Source organism: Rhopalosiphum padi, chromosome 3, assembly GCF_020882245.1.
Source record: "Rhopalosiphum padi isolate XX-2018 chromosome 3, ASM2088224v1, whole genome shotgun sequence".
In the NCBI taxonomy this organism is placed as follows: Eukaryota; Metazoa; Arthropoda; class Insecta; order Hemiptera; family Aphididae; genus Rhopalosiphum; species Rhopalosiphum padi.
Genome location: NC_083599.1, coordinates 72,883,540 through 72,904,983, shown reverse-complemented (window position 1 = coordinate 72,904,983; position 21,444 = coordinate 72,883,540). Strand labels below are relative to the sequence as shown.

Here is a 21,444-nt window from a genome sequence, read left to right as displayed (position 1 = left end):
ATTACTAATAATTAGCGCACTTACTAATTATTAATTACATAATATGTTCAATATGTATTATTGTATCTACCGACATTTTTTTAATGTTAATTAGATAAACTATGACGTATACGTATAAACACTGTTAGAATTGAAAAAAATAATTACACGTATGACGTAGGTATAAGTGTATTTTATTTTTAAATTCGGTAATAACTTACTATGTACCTACTTGAATGAAAAAATAATACTACTCTCCAATTTATGAAAGTTCCGATGCTATTGATTAATAATTAATAATTACATAATATGTTAAATATGTATATATGTACTCACCGACCTTTTTTTTAAATGTTTACTAGATAAAGTATGACGTATGCGTGTATTCGTGTAAACACTTTTAGTAATGAAAAAAATAGTTACATTTATGACGTATAAGTGTATTTTATTTTTAAATTTGATAATTATCTACTACGTACTTGCAAGTTTTTTCATGAAAAAAAAAAAATTATGCTACTTAAATTCTAAAATTTGCGTAAGTTCCGATGCTGTTGATTAATAGGTAATTATTAATTACATATAATATGTTAAATCTTAAATATGTATATAATATTATATACCTACTGACATTAAAAATATTAATTAACGTATACAAATAAATATAGTAGAGGTGCAGCGTAGCTATAAGAAGGGATAGATAACATTCAAAAATGAGGCTACGACAAAAATTCTATTTAGATTGAAATGTTTTTGAAGTAAAAAATATTAACAATGTAAATAGAAAAGAGTATTGAGCTTCGAATAAGAATCAAACAGTGCGTAAAATTAACGCAGTGAATCAACTTTTTTCCAATTTTTTCTAAATCAATAATAATTAGTTAACAATTATTAATGGTGTAAGCACTGTAAGCTTTTCATTTTGTTTTTACCTGTATGTGGCCGTGTGCCAGGCAGACGTTATTAGCGTATTCACTAGAATATCGACAGGTATGATGTCCACTCGGAGCTTCTGGTCGCACACGATGCTTCTAATCGTGCCCCGTCCTATCTCCATCATGATACCCGTGATGCCACTCATGTTGTCTACCCATCCTTCGAACGGTTCTTTCCAAGCGGCAGTCACTTTGAACATAATTTTAACATAATACTGTCATTTTTGTCAAATAATATTGTCGCGGTATTCTTTAAACCGTCGTTTTGCAAAGGTTTTGATATCGGCAAATGGCAGTTCGAAAAATGTAAATTAACAAATGTAAATACAATTCTATAAGTATTTCACAGGTGGTCTTAAGCCACTAGTCAGTGCCGTAATTGGTTATTGCGTACATTTTATAAATATTAAACAATTCTGTTAAAAAATTATTTTGGCACTATCAATAAAATTATTTGTATTATTTCTAGAGCGTTTTTAGTTAAAAATTAAAAAAGACTTTTCATAACCAAAAATGAATAATATTATTTTATAGAAAATTATAAATCTGTTTTTGTATTATATATTTAGTACATCTAATTTAATTTAAAAAAAGTCGTTTTTCTTAATTTAAACAGTTATTATTTTTTCATTATAGCTAACTTACTATTTTTTTAAATGGATAAGTTATAATCCCCAAAATAATATTGTCTTTAAAAGGTGAAATTCGTGATTTATTCAATTATAGGAACTTATAATAGAATAATGCTAGCAGATGCAAATCCGGAAAAGACTATGGCTTATTTGTATTGAATAAACGCACCGTAGATGATGTGATTCGCATCAAATATATAGGACATTAAAGTGCTTACATATTCGCTGTTCTCCTCGAGTGTGCTTTACATTTAAACTGCAAAGGTGAAATTACGTTCAATTAGTCATACTTTAATATAACCGATTATAAAAACTGCTATAACTATAGCGATCGAAACTCGAAAGTGATGTTGGGCGTTTGTGTACACGGGATAGTGTAACTGACCATGCCATGATCACCATGTGTGTTTTTGGAGTGTGGTCACTGGTTAAATGGAATGATAGTCTGAGCAGGGAGTTTGGTGATCGTTGAATTAGAGGATTTTTTTTTTATCCAAGTATTGTTTTGGTTATTTAGTAGTAAATTGTATAACTTGTTTCTTTTTTTCTGAGTTTTTAGCTTAATTATTTAGTTATAATAATTACCACAAAAGATTACCTGTATGGTATTGATGAATCAATTCATCGTTATGTGTAAATTATAATAATTAAAAATAAAATTATGTAAAATTAAATGTACTTAAAAATATTAAGATTATTGTTATCATTGTACATTAACGATATTGTTGTGCATAATGTAAACACCCTTTTTTAATATCACTCACTCCCCCCCTCAATTAAAGGATACCCCTAACATAGATACCTATAACATAACATTATCCGTTCATACCTATACTGGGCCTGACGATTGCCGCTGGTATGTCATCCGCTTGTTCGGCGACTACCCACTCGGCCATGGCTTTGGTCATAGTATACGTGTTCGGATGGTTACCCTGCATCCGCCGACCCATCTCCCGTAGGTCGTCCTCGGACATTTTCTGGCAGCAGTTGATTACGAACCCGGGATCTGCAGGTGGCTTGTACACTGACTCTTGGATCGTTGCTTTATCCGCATTCGAGTACGCTGTCGATACATGGATCATAGCCTGCGACGACAATTATATTTGTAAGTCAGCAATATGTATTATAATTTATAAAAAATATTATATCATTATAATCAGCCGTTATTGTTAAATTGTTTTTTTTTTATGTATTTGTGCCGTGTTATCGGTACGCTATAATAGCACAGAAACTTCGCAGGAAAATCTCGGGGTGGAGGTGGTCTTTATTAGGTTGATTTGACTCAAGACGGTAATACTTTACCCGTCGTTATTGTCACACAAAGGTGGGCATTAACTAGGCAATTTAAAAGTTACCTTGACTATTGTCATAGTATTAAATTTATCAAAGTTTATCGAAATTCAGATAAATATTTTGTATTTCATTGATGACACGTCGAACATATAGATAAAATTACCAGTTGTCGAGTTGTTAATTGATTGTAAAAAAAATAATTTAAAAACAATACTCCTAATTAAATGGGTTGGCTAATCTTAATGTACATCGAGAAAATATGTATGTATATATTTAATATCTATAACTGGATTTCAAATTAGTAAATAAATGATATTTTCATTTTTGTAAAAAAATATATTTAAATATTCATTTATTTAATAATTTATTTATGCAAACATTGAATAACCTAATTTAAACAGCTACAACTACCTATGTTTGCAATAAAAAGGAATGATATATTAATATGAGATGTATTTATTACAACATAATGGTTTATAATTTAAAAAAAATTAAAAGTTACGTAATCATTATACGTGTGACCTCTAGTGGTAACTAAACAAAAAACGAATGAACTTCTTTGGGTTAAGTTAATATTTTCTCTGTATTAACTAAAATCTTTTTTAGCTAAATATATTATTTGTTATCTATTAACTTGTAGCCTAACGTTTTTAACGTTGATTTAACTTAACTACCTCAAATCAGTTATTTTCATAAACTTGTCTAACATTACGGATACACGTTTTAGCTATCTGGTACCGTAGACTGTGCGTAGCATTTTGAATGAATGATGCGTGTCCAGAGTTAGTAAGTGTCTTATCTGTGTAGGTGTTCACTGCGTGATTTATCTGTGTATTTCACCGATTTATGGTTATTGACAGCGAAAAGTTCACTGCATACGTGATGATATACTACTGATATTATATTAATTATATTATTATTAAAAACCGGGTTTATATGCATTTAAAATTTTAAAATATACACTTAAAAAGTTTCAAATATGCATATAAAAAGCACAAAATATGAAAAATAATTTTTGATTACTACAGCTAAGTACTTATTTATTTATTGTAAAATTACTTATAAAAATATAAACATGTATTTTATGTAAAATCTGGTCTTTAATTATTATTATTTAATTTATAATAGCATTGATTTAAAAGAATAACATCACACGTATACGAAATATCTCTATATATAGCAAACATAGAGAATTTGTCTTCATCTGTTTTCAATTGTTCGTAGTTAGCTTTAATACTAGATTGAATTATTGACCTATTACTAATTTAAAGATGAAAACATTATCCGTATTTTCTTGAAGGTTTTTTTACAATATTTTAATTTTTGAGCAGAATGTGAATATAGGTAATGTCGTAATGATAATATAAGATATATTTAAGATATTACATTTTAAAAATTATCATAACTCGCTTAAAAATTTAAATATCGTATAAAACCCACGATAAAACATAGTTAATGTTCTATTGCCTGTAGGCAATAAGTTCAATGTAATAGAATTCACTTCTTTTTGTTCTTTTTTTTATATATATTATTAATGAAATAATGACTACTATAAAAAATTGGAACTACAACATGATGAACACAATACATTTTGCTATGTTGTAAGTAACTATACGTTTATAAGCTGGAGACAAGTCTAGCGGATGGCTTCCTTTTATTTATAGTTCGAAATAAATTGTAGGTAAGAGACTATATGATGAGAATTTTATCAGTGAAAAAAAAACAGTTGTTAGGGCTGTTCTAACACCCACGCCGCCACGTCATTTATAGGTACCTACTTTATAAACATACGATTGTATATGTATGATGCGTTTATTATACTGCAACATTAACTTTCTGGGCCATGTGAAATTCGCATAAGCAATACTTATCAAAATATGAAAGAATTGTTGTTACTCATAAACATTTTAAAGATTAGGTGAGAATTGTCTGTACGAAAAGTTGCTGTTATATACACAATCATTCTAAAAACTATTTTCGATTCTAAACAGACGTTTCTACTCCCGTCTCCCATCTCTTCATCACAGACTCGTAGTACTGTCACTGTGTACGAAGTTTAAAATTTTTTTAACCGATTGTAAATAACGATTTGTCGAATAATACTTTAACGGTAGTTATCAAAACCGCGCTGCACTTTTAAATATACTGCAAAAACAAAAGACATCGTTCAATTCCATACTCATGTAACAACGTGACGCTTTTCTCAAAACAAGCAATCTAAATAATCTAATAACCTTTCATAATACGACAGCCATAACAATTTAACAACTATCGTTTTATTGTTTTTATTTTATTCATTTTACCATTATAATATTTAATATATTACTATAATGCGTATATCACTCGGTTTATCTCATACCTACACAATATACTAGTAATATAGCAATTGTACATAATATGTTAAACGCCTTTTATATCGTCTATACTGCCCTAGTGGCGTATTTATTGTGGGAAGGGGTTTCCACTAACAGCTAGGAAATTAATTATATTTCTTTATATTTTCTTGAACTAACGCAGAAAAAAATACTAAACCTATTGATGTTATTGAAATATACGAGAAGTTAATTGTTCAGAAAAATATAATAAAATCAAAAAAATAATATTTTTAAATTTAATATATTTTGTCTTCCAATTGATATAAATTTAAAGTAGAAAATATCAAATAATGGTATCTAATCCATAACCAAGTTGATTTTACGTTTTTTAAATAAAAATTATTTTTAAAAGCTCATGTGAGCGGTGAGAAACGGGACGCATAAATCATACTAGAAAATTTACTGAGTATAATATATTAACTATATTAACACGAGTTACTGAATTAGTACGAAAAAAAAATATTTTATATTTTTATGTAGAACGTATTAAGCAGGTACAGCTGGGAGTTCTTTAAATATGCAGAAAAAACAGAAAAAGTTGAAACTTATATATAATCACGAAAAATAACTCGTTATAAGTATATGATCGATGATATTTACTTACCTACATCTATTGTAAAGGTAATAATATGAACACCGATTATGGGACCTGGTGGTACCAAGAGTACTCAATTTCCAGTATAGGGACAAAATGAAACAAGGTTTTGAAACCCATTTATAGCATAAAGGTACTAGGTTGTTTTCTTTAAAAAAAAAAAAAAGAAATGAGAAAGAAAGAGTATGAAATTATGTAGAAAAAAACTTAAAAAAAAAAATGTTAAGTGTTGAATTTAGGGTATTACAATATTCTACAATATTTATTGTTTATATTATGCGTTAAGTAAACAAGTAGGTTATTTTATTTTTATATACTTAATAGTTAACAAATATCATTGTATTAGAATCATAATGTAAAATACTAATATGAAAATAAAAGTTGCAAACTTCATTTTTAAGACCAAATTAATTTATATAACATTCAGTTTATCATAAATTTTCTCCCTATCACAATGCAAAGCCCGTCAAGTCTTAACTCGGCGCAAAGTACTGAATAACTTTTTTACAGTACAAGTTATCAGTGAAAATTAAATACAGACGGATAATAATATATTTATACATATTGTAAAAAACGTTTAACTTCAGCAAAAAATGCATATTCTTTTAATAATTTTATGTAATGTAATGTTATGTTATCTTTATCACAAACCCTGTAATCAAGTATTAATAACCACAATGGTAATATTGAATGTAAACAAAACTGACAAAGCTGTTATGTCGTCTTAATAAAGTAATAATGAATCAGGCGCGATTATAAAATTGTGGTTTTACAAACGTTTATAAAAATCATTGCTGGGGATAGACTTTTAAATCATAAGCGAACGACCGTTTGATTGCAACCATTACTGATATAAAATTTTAATATTATACATTATATTATTAGATTGATACCCCAGTTAAAAAGTTTCTTGCTTTCAAAGTTTGGTACTAACCAGTTATTAAGAAGAGTTTGTTTTAATTAATACATAAATGCCATGCATATTATTTAGTATTTGAATTATTTTCTTAACTCAACTTTAACTTCATTTATTTTATTATTTTATTTTCCCCGCACAGGCTTGAAACAATCGCAATATTTTTCAATTGTCCCGATTAAGTTAACCTAAAATTTTAACTACTAAAGGAATATTTTTTTTTGTTTGTATCATGATTATGAAAATTTCTTTATTTTATTCTACTGATTTTTAATTTAAACAAATATCATAATCTGTATTTTTCCGACTAAATTAAATATTGAATGCCTGGAGATTTCGTAAGAGATAGCGAATTTTTTTTCATAAACTTCCTGTTAATTTTTACCATTAATTTGTAATTTACGTGGAAAAAATAGCTCCAAAGTCCTCTTCCGGGTACGTACCTTTAACTTTGGCATCGACCGGCAAAGGTCTACGACGCGTTGCGTGCCCAATGTGTTGAGTGTGACGGCGGTGCGGAGGGTTTCGTTAAACTTGACTGTGGCTGCTGAGTGGAAGACTATTGTCACGTCGGAACACAGCCTTTGCCTGTCCTCGGCGCTCAAACCCAGGTCGGGGTCGGATACGTCACCGTTGATGCACACCACTTTCTCGAATACTTTTTCCGCGTCATCTGTGGACCGAATGCGATCGAACACCTGCGCAAGAAAAACCACACGTACCATAAATAATAAATACAATTATATTAAGTATATTATTTTAAAATCAAAAAAATGAATTCAAAACTAAGGATATTTTCTAAAATTATATTTGATATATTAAAAATAATCACCCGAGGTACCTATTCTGAATAGGTTCATAAAACTATTTTTTTAATGGTCATAAAAATGTGTTCAAAGGTTTTTACTCATTATGTAATATTATTAATTATTTAACAATAGATTTCGAGTCTCGACAAAATTACGAAAATCTGCAAATAATTTTGTAGTTAGAAATTTTATAAAATGTTTAATTTTTTACAGTTATAATATACGCATCGAAAATTTTTCGTATTTCTCATAGATTGTTTATACAAAAATTTAAAAAAATATGTAGTTCAACGCTGTTAATTATACACATTCTAAGTTCAAATTTGAACGAAATTATATTTTATTTAAACGAAGAATAATGTTTTAAATTATTTTTTTGTAATTTAAGAATATTATTCTTAGCTATTTGAGACTTTTAATGTATACTATTATTTTATAAGCATAATGACATTTTCAAATATTGTTTTGACAGCAAAAATTAATTTAACCTACCGTATTACTCGGTATTGATTTTATAGTATATTATAATATTGTATTATTAATGTATTATTAAATTAATATAATATCATTAAATCATTGCTAATACTAAAATAAATTACTATAACAGCAACATAAATATATCATATTAAAATAGACTGGCCGTCTTCGCTATGATTCGTTTTTTATATGTAACGATTTATCATTAAATTCAATTTAGTGTATACATCATAGCGTCTTACTCCTCAATGAAGAAGTTCATTCGACACAAACCACATAGCAAAGCCGTTACCCACTTCCCCCTTTTTTATTACCTATTAATTACTATACTATAATATTCTTTTTTATTAAATTGTAATTTTCATAATAATGTCGAGGACTTAGAATTATATTATTGGTAGATAGAAATATCAAGTATTCTCAATGTATTCTGTACTTTAAAAATTACTTTAATTTTATTTTTAAAATACTTTATGTTCTTGTTATATGATCTCGAAAATTATGGCAATAAATAATAAGTACACAGTAAAATCAATTATGAAATTGTATAAATATGGCTATGTATGGGTAATAATTATAAATTGTATGTCATGTTAAATTATACATTTTACACCTAGGTACTGTATTCTTACGAAGAAGTATGTAAGGACAAAAGTATAAAATAATTTTATGGCTAGGATAATATGCTCAAAGGTTTCATGTTTTTGCTATTGATGCTACTGTGGAATATTATAATATGTCAATATAATATAACAATAGATAAAAATGTTTCGAGTTTTCGATTAAAATCAATGAAAAGTCGATTTAAAGGTTTCGTACTTTGTTTTTCATATATATTATATGTATGCATCCACTCAGGACAGACCTAGGACGAATATAGGGGAAGGGGAATAAATTTTAGTCTGTAACTACACAAAAATGTATACTGTAGGTGTACATGCATTTTAAAATATTATATAAGTATTAAATGCGTTACTTGCGTTTATTTGTGTATATAGTATAAAATATGTATAATATATTAAAATATAATAAATACAATTTTCGTCATAATTTAAAATTTCTCTTAAGACACTATAATAGAGACGCAGTTGCCCATCCGGTCACCCTAAATACAACAAGCCAAGGACTTAGCGCACATAAAAAGTATACGATTTCCCTCATACTTGTTTTCAACTTGTAACAATGTTTGTAATATATTATGATCACAACATGTTTTGAATTTTGTCTTAAGTAGTTGATGTCGCTGTCATGTAGGTGTAGTTTGGTGTGCTGCATGACAGAGTTATTTTATGATCCGAGTAGGGGTCTTTCTACAAACATTATAAACTTTACTTAACTTTCCGCAAACGTGCGTCTGACACCGATCATCAATATTTATATAATGAACATTAAATATAGTCGAGACACGTGATCTCGAGACCACATGACGTAGTAATAATTATAATAACATACTACCTACTTATTTAATATTTTACGCCGAAATTATGAAATAAGAGCGAACGATATCTATATCGAACAAATTTCCCCATATCGATGTAGTTAAATACATATTGATGATATTGATAGCGATATTATAATTAACTACATTATAGATAGCTATTTTATATATTTATTTATATTTTGCAACAAATACATTTTATATCATTTATATTTTATTATTCTATTTCTATTTCTATTTTATAGAAATAATATAATATAATATATAACTCTATTTTATAATATTATACAAACACAATAATAATAATAATAAAATAGAAATAAAATTATAAAATATAAACGATATTTGGCATATTTACTATATAAAATAAGAAGGTTAAATTTTTTTTATCATTATGAATTATTATTATTAATTCTAAAATCACCAATAAATTTACTTACATTAATACGACATTGGTATTTGATATATTATGTGATACGATATTGATACTAAAAGAAATATAGTTCTATATCGCTTTAATAATATTGCACACTTGATTATCACAGCAAACTATTTCATATCAGATATTCATTTTAGATCAACATAATATATATATAGCATTCGTCGTTGTATGATACAACTTGTATCCAATGGGCATTTTAACACCCTCCATATTATATTCATCATAATAATAGTTCGTCAATCCGTCTACAGCCTGGGAAATACCAAAATTACAGTACATACTGCTATTTGGGAAATATAATATACATTAAACAGAATAACAGGGATACGATCGGATTACGTGCACTACTGTCCTATTAAGCCATAGGCGGTCCCTTTTGCCACGCTGCTATTTTTTCGGTGGAAAGTTGTGAGTCAGAAAAACTATAACTTGCAAATATATATATTTCAGTGATATCTATTGTATTTATTGAAAACATGCAGTCGTGGTTTATACAACTGGTAACTGGTTTATTTCGGGTTATCCTGGGAGCAGATGAGGTTAAAGAGACTATAATCTTTTGGATATGTTTTTGGTTGTCTAGCCTTTATTGATTTAATATATTTATTTTTAGTGTTCAATAAAATACAGTGCTGTTCACACTTGACTACATATCAATGGTACCGATCGTGTCTTTACTTAACAAGAGGCAATATTTATTATTTAGGCAATGTGTAGTCATGTCGCCGGCGCCTGTGTTCTTTGTGTTAGTCGTAAATGATAATTACCTAGCGTGAGTGCGATTGTACTCGGGTATCGGGCTATCTATGCACGCGCTGCAAGTGGCACATGTCAAAGGCACTGCCGAACAGAAATGAAAAGCTTGATTTTTTTATTCAAAACACATTTTATAGGAAAAACTATCACGCCTCGTAGAGTTGTTTGGTTTCATTATTTATTTATTTATATAGAAAAAGAACGATTTTTTATTGAGCGCATTGCCCAATTTGATTCTTATCATTCGAAATCGAATATAACAAATTTAGAAATAGAATTTTTTAATTCAAATTTAAAGTGCCCTATAAGAAGTTTTTCTCTTTCAAAGTCGGATCACTTTATTAAACGTGATATTTATTATTCCTAGTTATTCTTTTAAGACATATATTTGAACAAAAAACTTGTCACATGCACCATCATAAAGAGCTGTGTCGCTACTCATCGGGTGACGAGACGGAGGTTCTGTACTGTATAGTATTAAAAATATATCATTACCGTAGTTATTGCTGTAGTCTGTAGTTATGGTTATGGCAGTTACGGTGGTTAAAAGCAAAACTCACGGTACTATACCACGAAGTCAAAAAAGGAATGCTATTGCTTGATGGCCGAATTTCCGATGGGGGAGTGTTTTTTCCAGAAAATGAGTTATACTCTTAATACACCTGCTACAATAATCACTATGACTACTTGCGACTCAAATGAGGTTATTGCGAATTTATATTATCTGTATCTATGATAAATGTCGGATCGACTGCAATTATATCAACGTATTATCGTTTATTAGTTTATTGATATCTGGTATTCTGATTAAACTTTTAAACCTCGTCAGCTTGTACAAATATGTGGATTGAGGATACAGTAAAATATAAAAATACGTAAATGACATAATTATTTATTTATCATGAACCTACTGGTTAAGAATGTCATGTAAATTGTTAATATTATTATTTATTTATTTATTTATGTACAAATCGTATCTCGGCTATTTCGTCGCCGGGTCATAATGTCTTAAAAAAATTAGCTTGTCCATCTTATATGAGCAGTAAAAAATAATTTATCCTGAAAAAAAAAAATAACATTGTTCCGGATTTCCGCAAAAAAATTATTATTATTGTTATTATTATTTTATTCTTTCCAAGCACGACGGTCGACGACATATAAAATATAGCTAGTTCTCGAGAATCTACACAGATTTACAACGCATACCGAGCCGTACTGTGATATCGTAGTAGTTGCATAATATATAATATATAATAAAATATTCATATGTAGCCTATTTGATATATACTCCCATAATTATTATGTGTGCGCAAATGCGATAAAACCGTAACGAATCAGCAATAATAGTATTGTTGCTCCTCTATTTCAAACAATAATTATATGATTTTAATGATTAAATTATTCTTGTAAATTTAAAAAATATATTAGGTAGGTACACGTATATGTGTACTGCAGACGAGTATCGCCGTCGCGTAAACACAATAGTCAACGTAGATATTATACACATTTATTTATTTACTTGTCGCTCTATGGACATTTACAATATTATCAGGCCTTCGCTATAGCTTCCCTGGCCATGTATAGGGTGTCATGGAATCGTGCAATGTAACTGCTCGCCAATAAAAAATAAAATAAAAACCTAGTTAAGGTATAATCTAATCGATTATCGTACTAGGTCAAATCGATAACGGAAATATAATTTGGTCGGTATTTACGACACGCGCACGTGTAATTATAACGGCCACGAGAAAGTTTAAATGAGAGTATCCACTATAAGTACGTGTATCTAATAGATAAAAGACACCTATTATATTTATTGGTATACAGTGTCGGCGACACACTATAAAAATATCATATTAATAGTTTGTGCCTAATTAATTCACAGTGTGTGAAATAAATGAAATAATACAAACGTTGTCGTTTACTTATCGTAAATTGTAATAACCGATTCATTGCATTCAAAACGAATGGTTCTGAAATAAAACCATTATGATAATATGTGGAAACAATAAAGAAACAGACGGTGAATACAATTTGTATGTTATGATGTAATGTTTGGTGTTGCTCGATGTGAATTTCCTGTGCAAATAAAATTGATTACATTTATACCATGTAGAGGATTTTTAATGAATTTTTTCAAATGACATAATATATATTACGCCAAATTTGTACTATATTGATAGTGTAATAGTTATACCTACCTATGCCCTCAAAGTACCACATGTCGTGAGATGAGTACAAATTAAATATTAATTGAAAGTTTCTATGTGTATTGTGTCGAAAGTTAAAACGTACCAACGTTATTATCTGCATTAACATAGGCGTCAGCGCATCAACAAGTGCCAAATTTTTTTATGGGCATGTCAATTCATGATGAAAATGTTTAATATATTAGAGACCAACACAATTTATACAACTTAATTTTATTTTTTTTACGCATTATGAAAAAAATTTTCCAAAAACAATCTCAACTCATTCTTGGTCTTTTGCTGTTATAGAAAAATATCCTATATTATAATATTATCCGTTAATATATGCAAAATGTTTTGTATGCGAAAATATTACTATTTTTTATATTATAGGGAACAGAAAATTGTATTTAACATTGACAAAGTGGTGTGTCCATGTACATTTTTTTGTTAATTTAAAATTAAAGGTACGATACTTTCACGTATAATACAATAAAATATCCAACCTGAGTCGACTGGTGTCGTGCTATTACCGACGGTACTGTTTTCGTTGAGTGTTGTATTCAAAGACGTTAGAAAAAACAAACTTAGGCAATAAACTTATGAGATTCATATTTATTGATGGAAAGATACCAACAATTGTATGTTATGTCTGTAAAATAAGATAGAAGCACTTGAAAGCTGTTTTAAATTATTACATTTCTAAAATATTGAAAACAAAGTCATGTTCAAATATCTTTTTAGTTGCCCAAATGACGTGATTTGATTATAAAAATTATAATATTACAGATAATTAATTTAAATAGATTTTAAATATTTAAGTTTTCTTAGTTATCGACATAAAAAAATTAAATTGATTGACATACGAAAAATATTTATATTTATAGATAATTTTAATATTTTTAAGGATATTTCATAATTTATTGAAATATAATAATACATATTAGTATATTACTATTAGTAATTTATTATTTTATTTGTAATTGGTTAGGTTGAACTAAATTTTGTCAAAAATATTGCATAGTAAATAATAATTAACATGATATATTATTATGTATTTTATATTATTTTTATTATTAATTTATAAAAGTCAATATGGATGTCGATAGAACGGTTAGTTTCTTAGTATAATAATAACTTTAAATTAGTCTAAGTATTTTGAAAATATTATAATGTTTTGAAAATAAGTATCTATAGAATAGTCTACAATTAATATTATTTGAATTGAAACAAACAAAAAAGAAATAAAAAGAAACACATTGAAGAAAGATTATTATTAATGTTTAAAATGTATTTCCATACATTTTCGATTTTTAACTATATTAAAATTTAAAATTAAAATATCAATAAAATACTATGAGACACCCTAGATAAAAAAAAGTCTAAATTTGATTTTATATATATAATATATATATATATATATATATATATATATCATTAATTCTATAATTTTAAAGCTAAGAACACCATATTGTGATTTTGCTGATCACGAATATTTGTTATGTGCCGCTCGGGCCTGCTAAAATAGTGAAATCAAAAAGTGCACTAACAATATGCCGTTAATTTTAGAGAGAGAAAAATCTTTCTTACCGGATTTTCCAACAGTTCCTGGAAACGGCACTCTATGTCTTTGCCCCGCTTAGGCCTGATCAGCAGGTAAATGTTCTTCAGACCGGAGCACGATCTGAGCAGCTTCTCGATCAGAGCTTTGCCTACGAATCCCGTGCCGCCGGTGACGAACACCGACGCGCCGTCGTAGAAGTCGACCACTGTCCCATCAGACGGCGGCGCGTTCCAGTCCTGGCAGCCGAGATCGTTGTTGTTGTCGGTCATCATCGTAATCGATTGAACTTTTTTGGTTTATGTATATATATATTCAACGGGATAATGTGTGTGTTGTAGAGCTCTGCAGACGTCTTGCCGCGATTTTGTGTATCAGTAGTAGCTGTACAGACGTTCGATGATCGCCGCTACTAAACCTCTACTCCCGCCAAACGACCGGACATCGTGCGCCGATATTCGTATGTGTATGACGCTGCAACGATAGAAATTCAACAATTAATCAATTTAAAAGTGTATCGAGTGCGCATTTGTGGACTATGGCCGTATAATGCATCGAGCGCAGTGAGGGAGAATGGAATAGCACGTTACGCTACGACTGCGGGTGGGAGAGGGGGTATCGAGGAGACGATGTACATTATAACCACGGTTCAAGATATAGATACAATTGGCATCTTCTTGACAAGGGGGTAAGGAGGGAGTGGTTCGCAAATTTCTATTCCCCTCTACCGTACTTTACTATTTTTGTATTGTGTTTCGCGGTGTAATTAGAAATACTAAATTATCGACGCACCGGAATTGGTTTAAATTTAATAAATTACATTTTATTAAAATCGCATAATTAATTGGCTTATAGTTTTTCGAAAAAATCTTTTAGCATTTTCCCAATTGTGTGACATTACTAATTGTTTTATTTGACCTTTTTAATTTTTTTGAAATTGAACACATTATTATTATATAATATGCTTAAGCTCCTTTAATTACTTATACATAAATTTTTTTAATATAATATTTTAACCGAATTAAACATTCGCCTTATAAGATTATTAAATAATGTATTTACACTTTACACTTATAAAATTTAATTTGTAAAGAAAAACATAACAACATAATAGAATATATACAGTGAAACCTCGATTATCCGGGGTAATGATGGGGAGGGAGTCACACGGATAAATGAAAAACACGGTTAATCGAGATATTTTAAAATAATGAAATTTTTTATTTAATTTTAACTAGAAATACATAGGTACAATTTTATAATAATGAAATTTTGAAAATTTTAATTTAATTATATTTAAAAAATATACATTATATACATACAATAATTTTATACAACAAGTTATTAAGGCTTAAAATATGAAATTATCAGTCTTTGTTTTTTTTGGTTTGAAATAATTTTTCTTACTTCACTTCTAATTTTTCTTAAGCCAATAACGTCATGGAAGTCAAAATTTTCCTGTTCGCAGAAGTTATTATCGTCAAAAATGTCATTAATACGATTGTCGATATCGTATATTATGTAATATAAAATATTCGATTATAACTATATATATATCTACAGTCCATACTTATTTTTAAATTTTTGGAAGAGTGAGCACGGTTAATCGCAAACACGGATAATCGAGGTTCTACTGTATTACGTAAAGTATATAGCTACATATTTTTACTTATTTTTATTCAATACACATATTTTTGATAATATTTTTTATGTGTCCTGGATGATTGCGTTTTTTGTATCGATTTTTTTAAACATCTTTTAGGGCATGTTATGTCGAGCTTCTTTCACGGCTACTTTTTAGTTTGGAAGCATATAGGAATTGTGCGTAGTGCGTAGTAGGTAACTACGTCTACTTTGATGCAAATGATATATTGTGTATATTATTATTATTGCATGGCTACCATCGCATTTGACTAAGGGTTGAAAATGTTGTACTACGATGTTGCGGAAAAATATGAACTTTCTAATTTTACCAGGTTCTATAATAATAGTCTTCTGACGTGCACATACTATTGATCCTGAAATTCTATTTTGAATCTTATTATTGAAATCTTTCCCGTCTAACTAGTAACTTATAGGCTTTGTATTTACATTTTAGTGTTCCAGTATTAGCTATCTGCCGTGAAATCATTGACCTTGTTTAATATTTTGATTAGTTTCCGTTTCAACACTCCGCAACGAGTTTTTAGCGCTGGAAGCCTGGAAATGGTTGTTCGATGATTTCGGGACTTTGACCTATAGGCTAGGATTGAAGCCGGTTTTTTTTTTTAATAATTTTTTTAAATTTCTAGTTACATAATATTTATTATCATTTATTTTTTTTAAACATTTATGTACGAAGTTTATTAAATTGTACTCAAAGTATCGGTATTGCGCCGTGAATCTGTGACAAAGAGATTTACTCACGTGCAAGCAGTGCATAAGCCATCCAAAAAACATATGTTTATGTCATAATATACGAATATTGTAGTAACAACCGAGTAAAGTTCATTTTCTGCTCTTAAACATATAAAAACTCGAATGTGCTCTAATTTACACAAGAAAAACTGGACTCTTTGTCATTATTGCCATTCAACTATGATGTTACAAAACAATTAACTTTTGAAAATACTATTGCAGATTTTTTTTTTATATATAATAAAAAATAAATGCATATTGTAATTAATTAAAAAAATTATTGTGATTTATGGATTAAACTTGTATTTAATAGTCAGCGGACTAAAATGTTTAACAAATTGTTTAGTTAAATTAAAAGACCGGAAAGTAAATTATGTGCAGGCCATCTATTTTTATAAATCAGGTCCTAGACTAATAGAAGTGTTAATGATAATAATAAATTGGCAGTCATTACATGATATGATGAATAAATATGAAAGTCGATATTTGACGTAAGAATTAAAGGACTAAATCGATTTTATTTTATGGATTCAAAGTTAATCTACACAAAATTGTAAACGTATATTATTCGCGAGTAGCTGGTTTCTTTTTGCACAGGTATTCTGTTCGAAATACTGTTTTGAGATTGAACAAAAGTAATATTTTAATATATAATATTATTATTCGTATATTTATTGATTACGTATTTATTTAATTTACTCATGCACGGTGTACCTATCTATAAATGTATTAATTATTTCCAGACTAAACCACTAAACATTTACAGAATGAAGTTATCAAATAATACATTTACATTTATAAGATTAATTGTCATTATATAAATTGTAATTTGTAAACAAAAATTTATCAGACCAATAAATTAATTCATAGTTGGTATTACAATTTTGGCGACGATGGACTATTATATAAAATATTCCCAACGATAATATTGTGCATCGATATCAAACGGACTGTACTTTTATCTATTAATTTGCATTATACTATTCAACTATTTGATACTGAAAAAAATTTAATATGAATTAATGTAGTTAAAAAATATAATTTTTCAAAATATTGAATATTTGGTGTAAAACAAGTTTTCTTGAGAAATATCGTGTTGATATTTCGACCTATAATATTTGGGTTCTTATGGCCATATATATATATATATGTTTTAGCATTCATAAACCATAAATTGTATGATTATAACGCGTATGTATGTACATCCAATTTGAAATAATACTGCCAGGATGTGATATCACCTGCCATCCCAAATTTATTGTCTCAGTTACAGATTGTGTAGTGACGTCTGTAGGTGTTAACTTACGTTAATTAAAATTTTAAGATGCTACTTTTAACATTATGATAAATTGACTAATTATCTAATTTATAGACAAGAATATTATTATCTATGTTCTTTCGGTGGTTTTTTTTAATTTTAAAGCGAATTAATATTAATATGCAAACTATTAAAATTAAAAATGATCATAACTCGCTATAATAATAAAATAACAAAAAAAAAACAACGAGAGAACATATATCATATTTTTTTTTTTTTTAATTTAATGATCGGTATATTTTTTGTAATTATTAAAATTTAAGAAACATAATTGAAACTGCTAAACTCAAATCTCTTATCATATAGTACGTGTGTAAGATTATGACAACACATGCGGGTCGCGGGGGTATTAGCGCATCATATTGTCTCAGCTAATACATTTCTAAATGCACTATGAGATGTATTATAAATAAAATTTAACTTACTTAAAAAAAAAGAAATGCAAGAGTTGATAGTATTATATCATATTGAAAAAATTTCGGAACTTATCCCTGCACTCACTACAAACGCGAATATCCATCAAAATGAAAAATTAAGTTATCATTAAATAATGTACCTATTATTTGACAATATTTTTAACGAATGTTTATATCTTATATGATCTGCGATTGATTGAGTTGATTAAAAATTGTTTTAAAATTATTTTTTCGAGTACCTTAATATTAATTATTAATAATATTATAATATGGTTTCCGGGAAAATGTATAATGATTTTAAGAACAATTAATTTATTCGAATTTTCTTTTACTTTGATTCTGACATTATATTAACCAGTGTATTTTTATTTTATATTAATATTAACACATTCCGTTGTCCAAGCATTTTAGTATCTCACGTCTATTGAAACAATATTTTTTATACACCTTGCATAGGTTCAACTTAAATTCTTATATTTTATGAAATGTTGAAATTATGGGTAATAATAATATCATGATGATCGATAGATCGGATTGTAGTGCAAATTGATAAACCGATTTTTATACCACGTTAAGTCAACATTGTTGACGGTGGAAAAGGGTGGAGGTGTAGTTATCGCAAACAAAAACCACTCTGACGTTTGATTGTTGTAGACGTTATCTGGTTAAAAATTCGACTACCTATACCAACAGCTATCAAATAACGAAGAGCCGTTTAGCGAACAAGATTGCAGCAATAACATAACACACATTACATATATATATATATATGTATGTACATGTTATACACGACGATGGCGGACGACGAAAAAAGTAATAAATGACGCCCAGAAACTTCAAATATTCTCAATTCAATAACGATTTTCCGAAACTGTTTTCTGCGCCGTATTATCATCTGAGCTAGATGTCCTAATATTTTGTATATTAGTCAAATGTATGAGCTGTATAGACAATTGGCACAACTAATTAAGAAGGGAGGGGCCGATTGAGATATACTTCCGTTCCCGAAATGTACAAAAAAAAAACTACCACTGATATAATATTTCTACGTCTTCGATTCACAGCTTTTCAAAAAAAATGATGTAAAATGATGTTGGGAGTTTTAAATTATTGTACCGTATAAAAAATATCTTTACGTTCTATTTTATTTAGGTACTTAATTACTTTTAAAATTTGAATTTGTACTTATAGTGCATAGTAGTATATCTTAACCATGATATTTGTTTGATTAAGTAAACGTAGTGTAGGTATTACTACTTTAGTTACCTATTTATGTACTTGTAATTCATTTTTCCTTTCGGTTTTATGTGATGTATATGCGACTTCTCGGAGAGATACAATGATTAATAATTAAACCATGTAACTTCTATATACAAAATCACACAAATATTATCTCAGAGATTTTTTATAGCGAGTTCTTTGGGACTTCAAAAATTATTTATAATCATCTGTAGTCTATTTAACGGTACATAGAAGTTCAGATGTGCACTGACATTTTAAATCACTTGGTGACTTCGCATGGATGTGAACCTCGCGTTATTGCATATATTAGTAGAGTATTATTATTATGTAGAGTATTATTAAACAAAATAGATACATTTATTTTAATTGTATAATATTTTGTTAAACGTTAAAATTTGTTTGAGAGTTAAAAATTAGAATCCCCCATCCTTGGTGTAGATTGGAAGTTCGATTGGTATATTTTAGGGGCGGCGATGAAATGGCAAAGCGTCCCCAAAACTAAACACTATATGCCTTGAATTTGTCAAACGACGTAGGTACGCGTGCAACGGCTACACACCGTTATCAGTCATAATTAGTAGGGATTTACACAGCTATATGTACTAAATCCTTCAGATACGCTCTACATAATATTTTTGATATATATAAATCGTTGATACACAATGTATAATAATTTGTATCCCGCCGTACACAACGATTTCCGCGAACAGAAAGACTACCGTTTGTTGTAATAACGATAGTACTTACATTATATTATTAGTGTATACCTAAACGTTCTAAACGGCTAAACATCGTGATCGTGACGATAATACTATAACTTCCGTACGTGACGAGATGGTCGATGTTAATAATAAAACAATTCTCGCGTGTCCCTTCAGCATTAACGTCGGACACAACCACACATAATATATATATTATATAGGTAATCGGTACCTACCTACTCACTCGCGTAATGTTTATATTATTGTATTGATGTTAGTTTGTTACTGTTGTTGTTGTTACGATGGCGTGACAAAACACCGCCTTTTCGAGCGTTTTTCTCTCGAGGAAACGTCGTTTAACAACTTAAAATATTTATTTACTGGATGATTAACCAATCATGCTCACTTTATTTTTTGTCTGGCATAAGATAAGCATTTAAATTCAGATTTTTGGAAAGCTTAATTACACTTAAAGACTTATTTTAAAATGCATGGGAATTTTTGTATTACTGCAGTGTTCCGTGGAAATATACAAATTTCTGTTTTTCAAATGACAAATTATCTTTTAAAAATAATTGATAAATTAGCATAAATTATTTAGCGAATATTCTTAAAAATTGCAGTATTAGTATTAATATTCAAACGAGCGGTTTTTGAGTTATTTAACTCTGTGTATTTAACATAATAGGTTTATTATAATGTATTTAGACGATAAGTGAGTTATGGTAATATATTTATAATTATTCATAAAAATAGTCCAAGTATGATAAATATTATATTATTATCATTATCCAATATAAAATACATTTTATAATTATTTTGTAAGATTATTTTTAAGCATTATTACATTTAGAATAAATATTTTAATGACTGAGAAAATACTCATTTGAATTTTGAAATAGTTATGCATCGATATTTTCAAAAATATTATCTACTAAATAATATTATACAATAAAAAAGTGGGTTATCATTTAAA

General features: G+C 28.3%; 1 protein-coding gene across 2 annotated transcripts in view; it reads right to left on the bottom strand.

Annotated features, from left to right (window-relative positions):
• Window positions 1–21,444, bottom strand: part of LOC132923671 (putative fatty acyl-CoA reductase CG5065) — a 50,259-nt gene that overhangs the window by 7,219 nt on the left and 21,596 nt on the right. For both annotated transcript variants that reach the window (XM_060987595.1, XM_060987594.1), the window contains exons 2-5: window positions 14,424–14,868; window positions 7,166–7,420; window positions 2,373–2,628; window positions 909–1,101 (exon numbers count right to left, since the gene is read on the bottom strand). In XM_060987595.1, coding sequence (XP_060843578.1) covers window positions 909–1,101; window positions 2,373–2,628; window positions 7,166–7,420; window positions 14,424–14,669 — 950 coding nt within the window. In that variant the 5' untranslated portion in view covers window positions 14,670–14,868. The remainder of the gene's footprint in view (window positions 1–908; window positions 1,102–2,372; window positions 2,629–7,165; window positions 7,421–14,423; window positions 14,869–21,444) is intronic.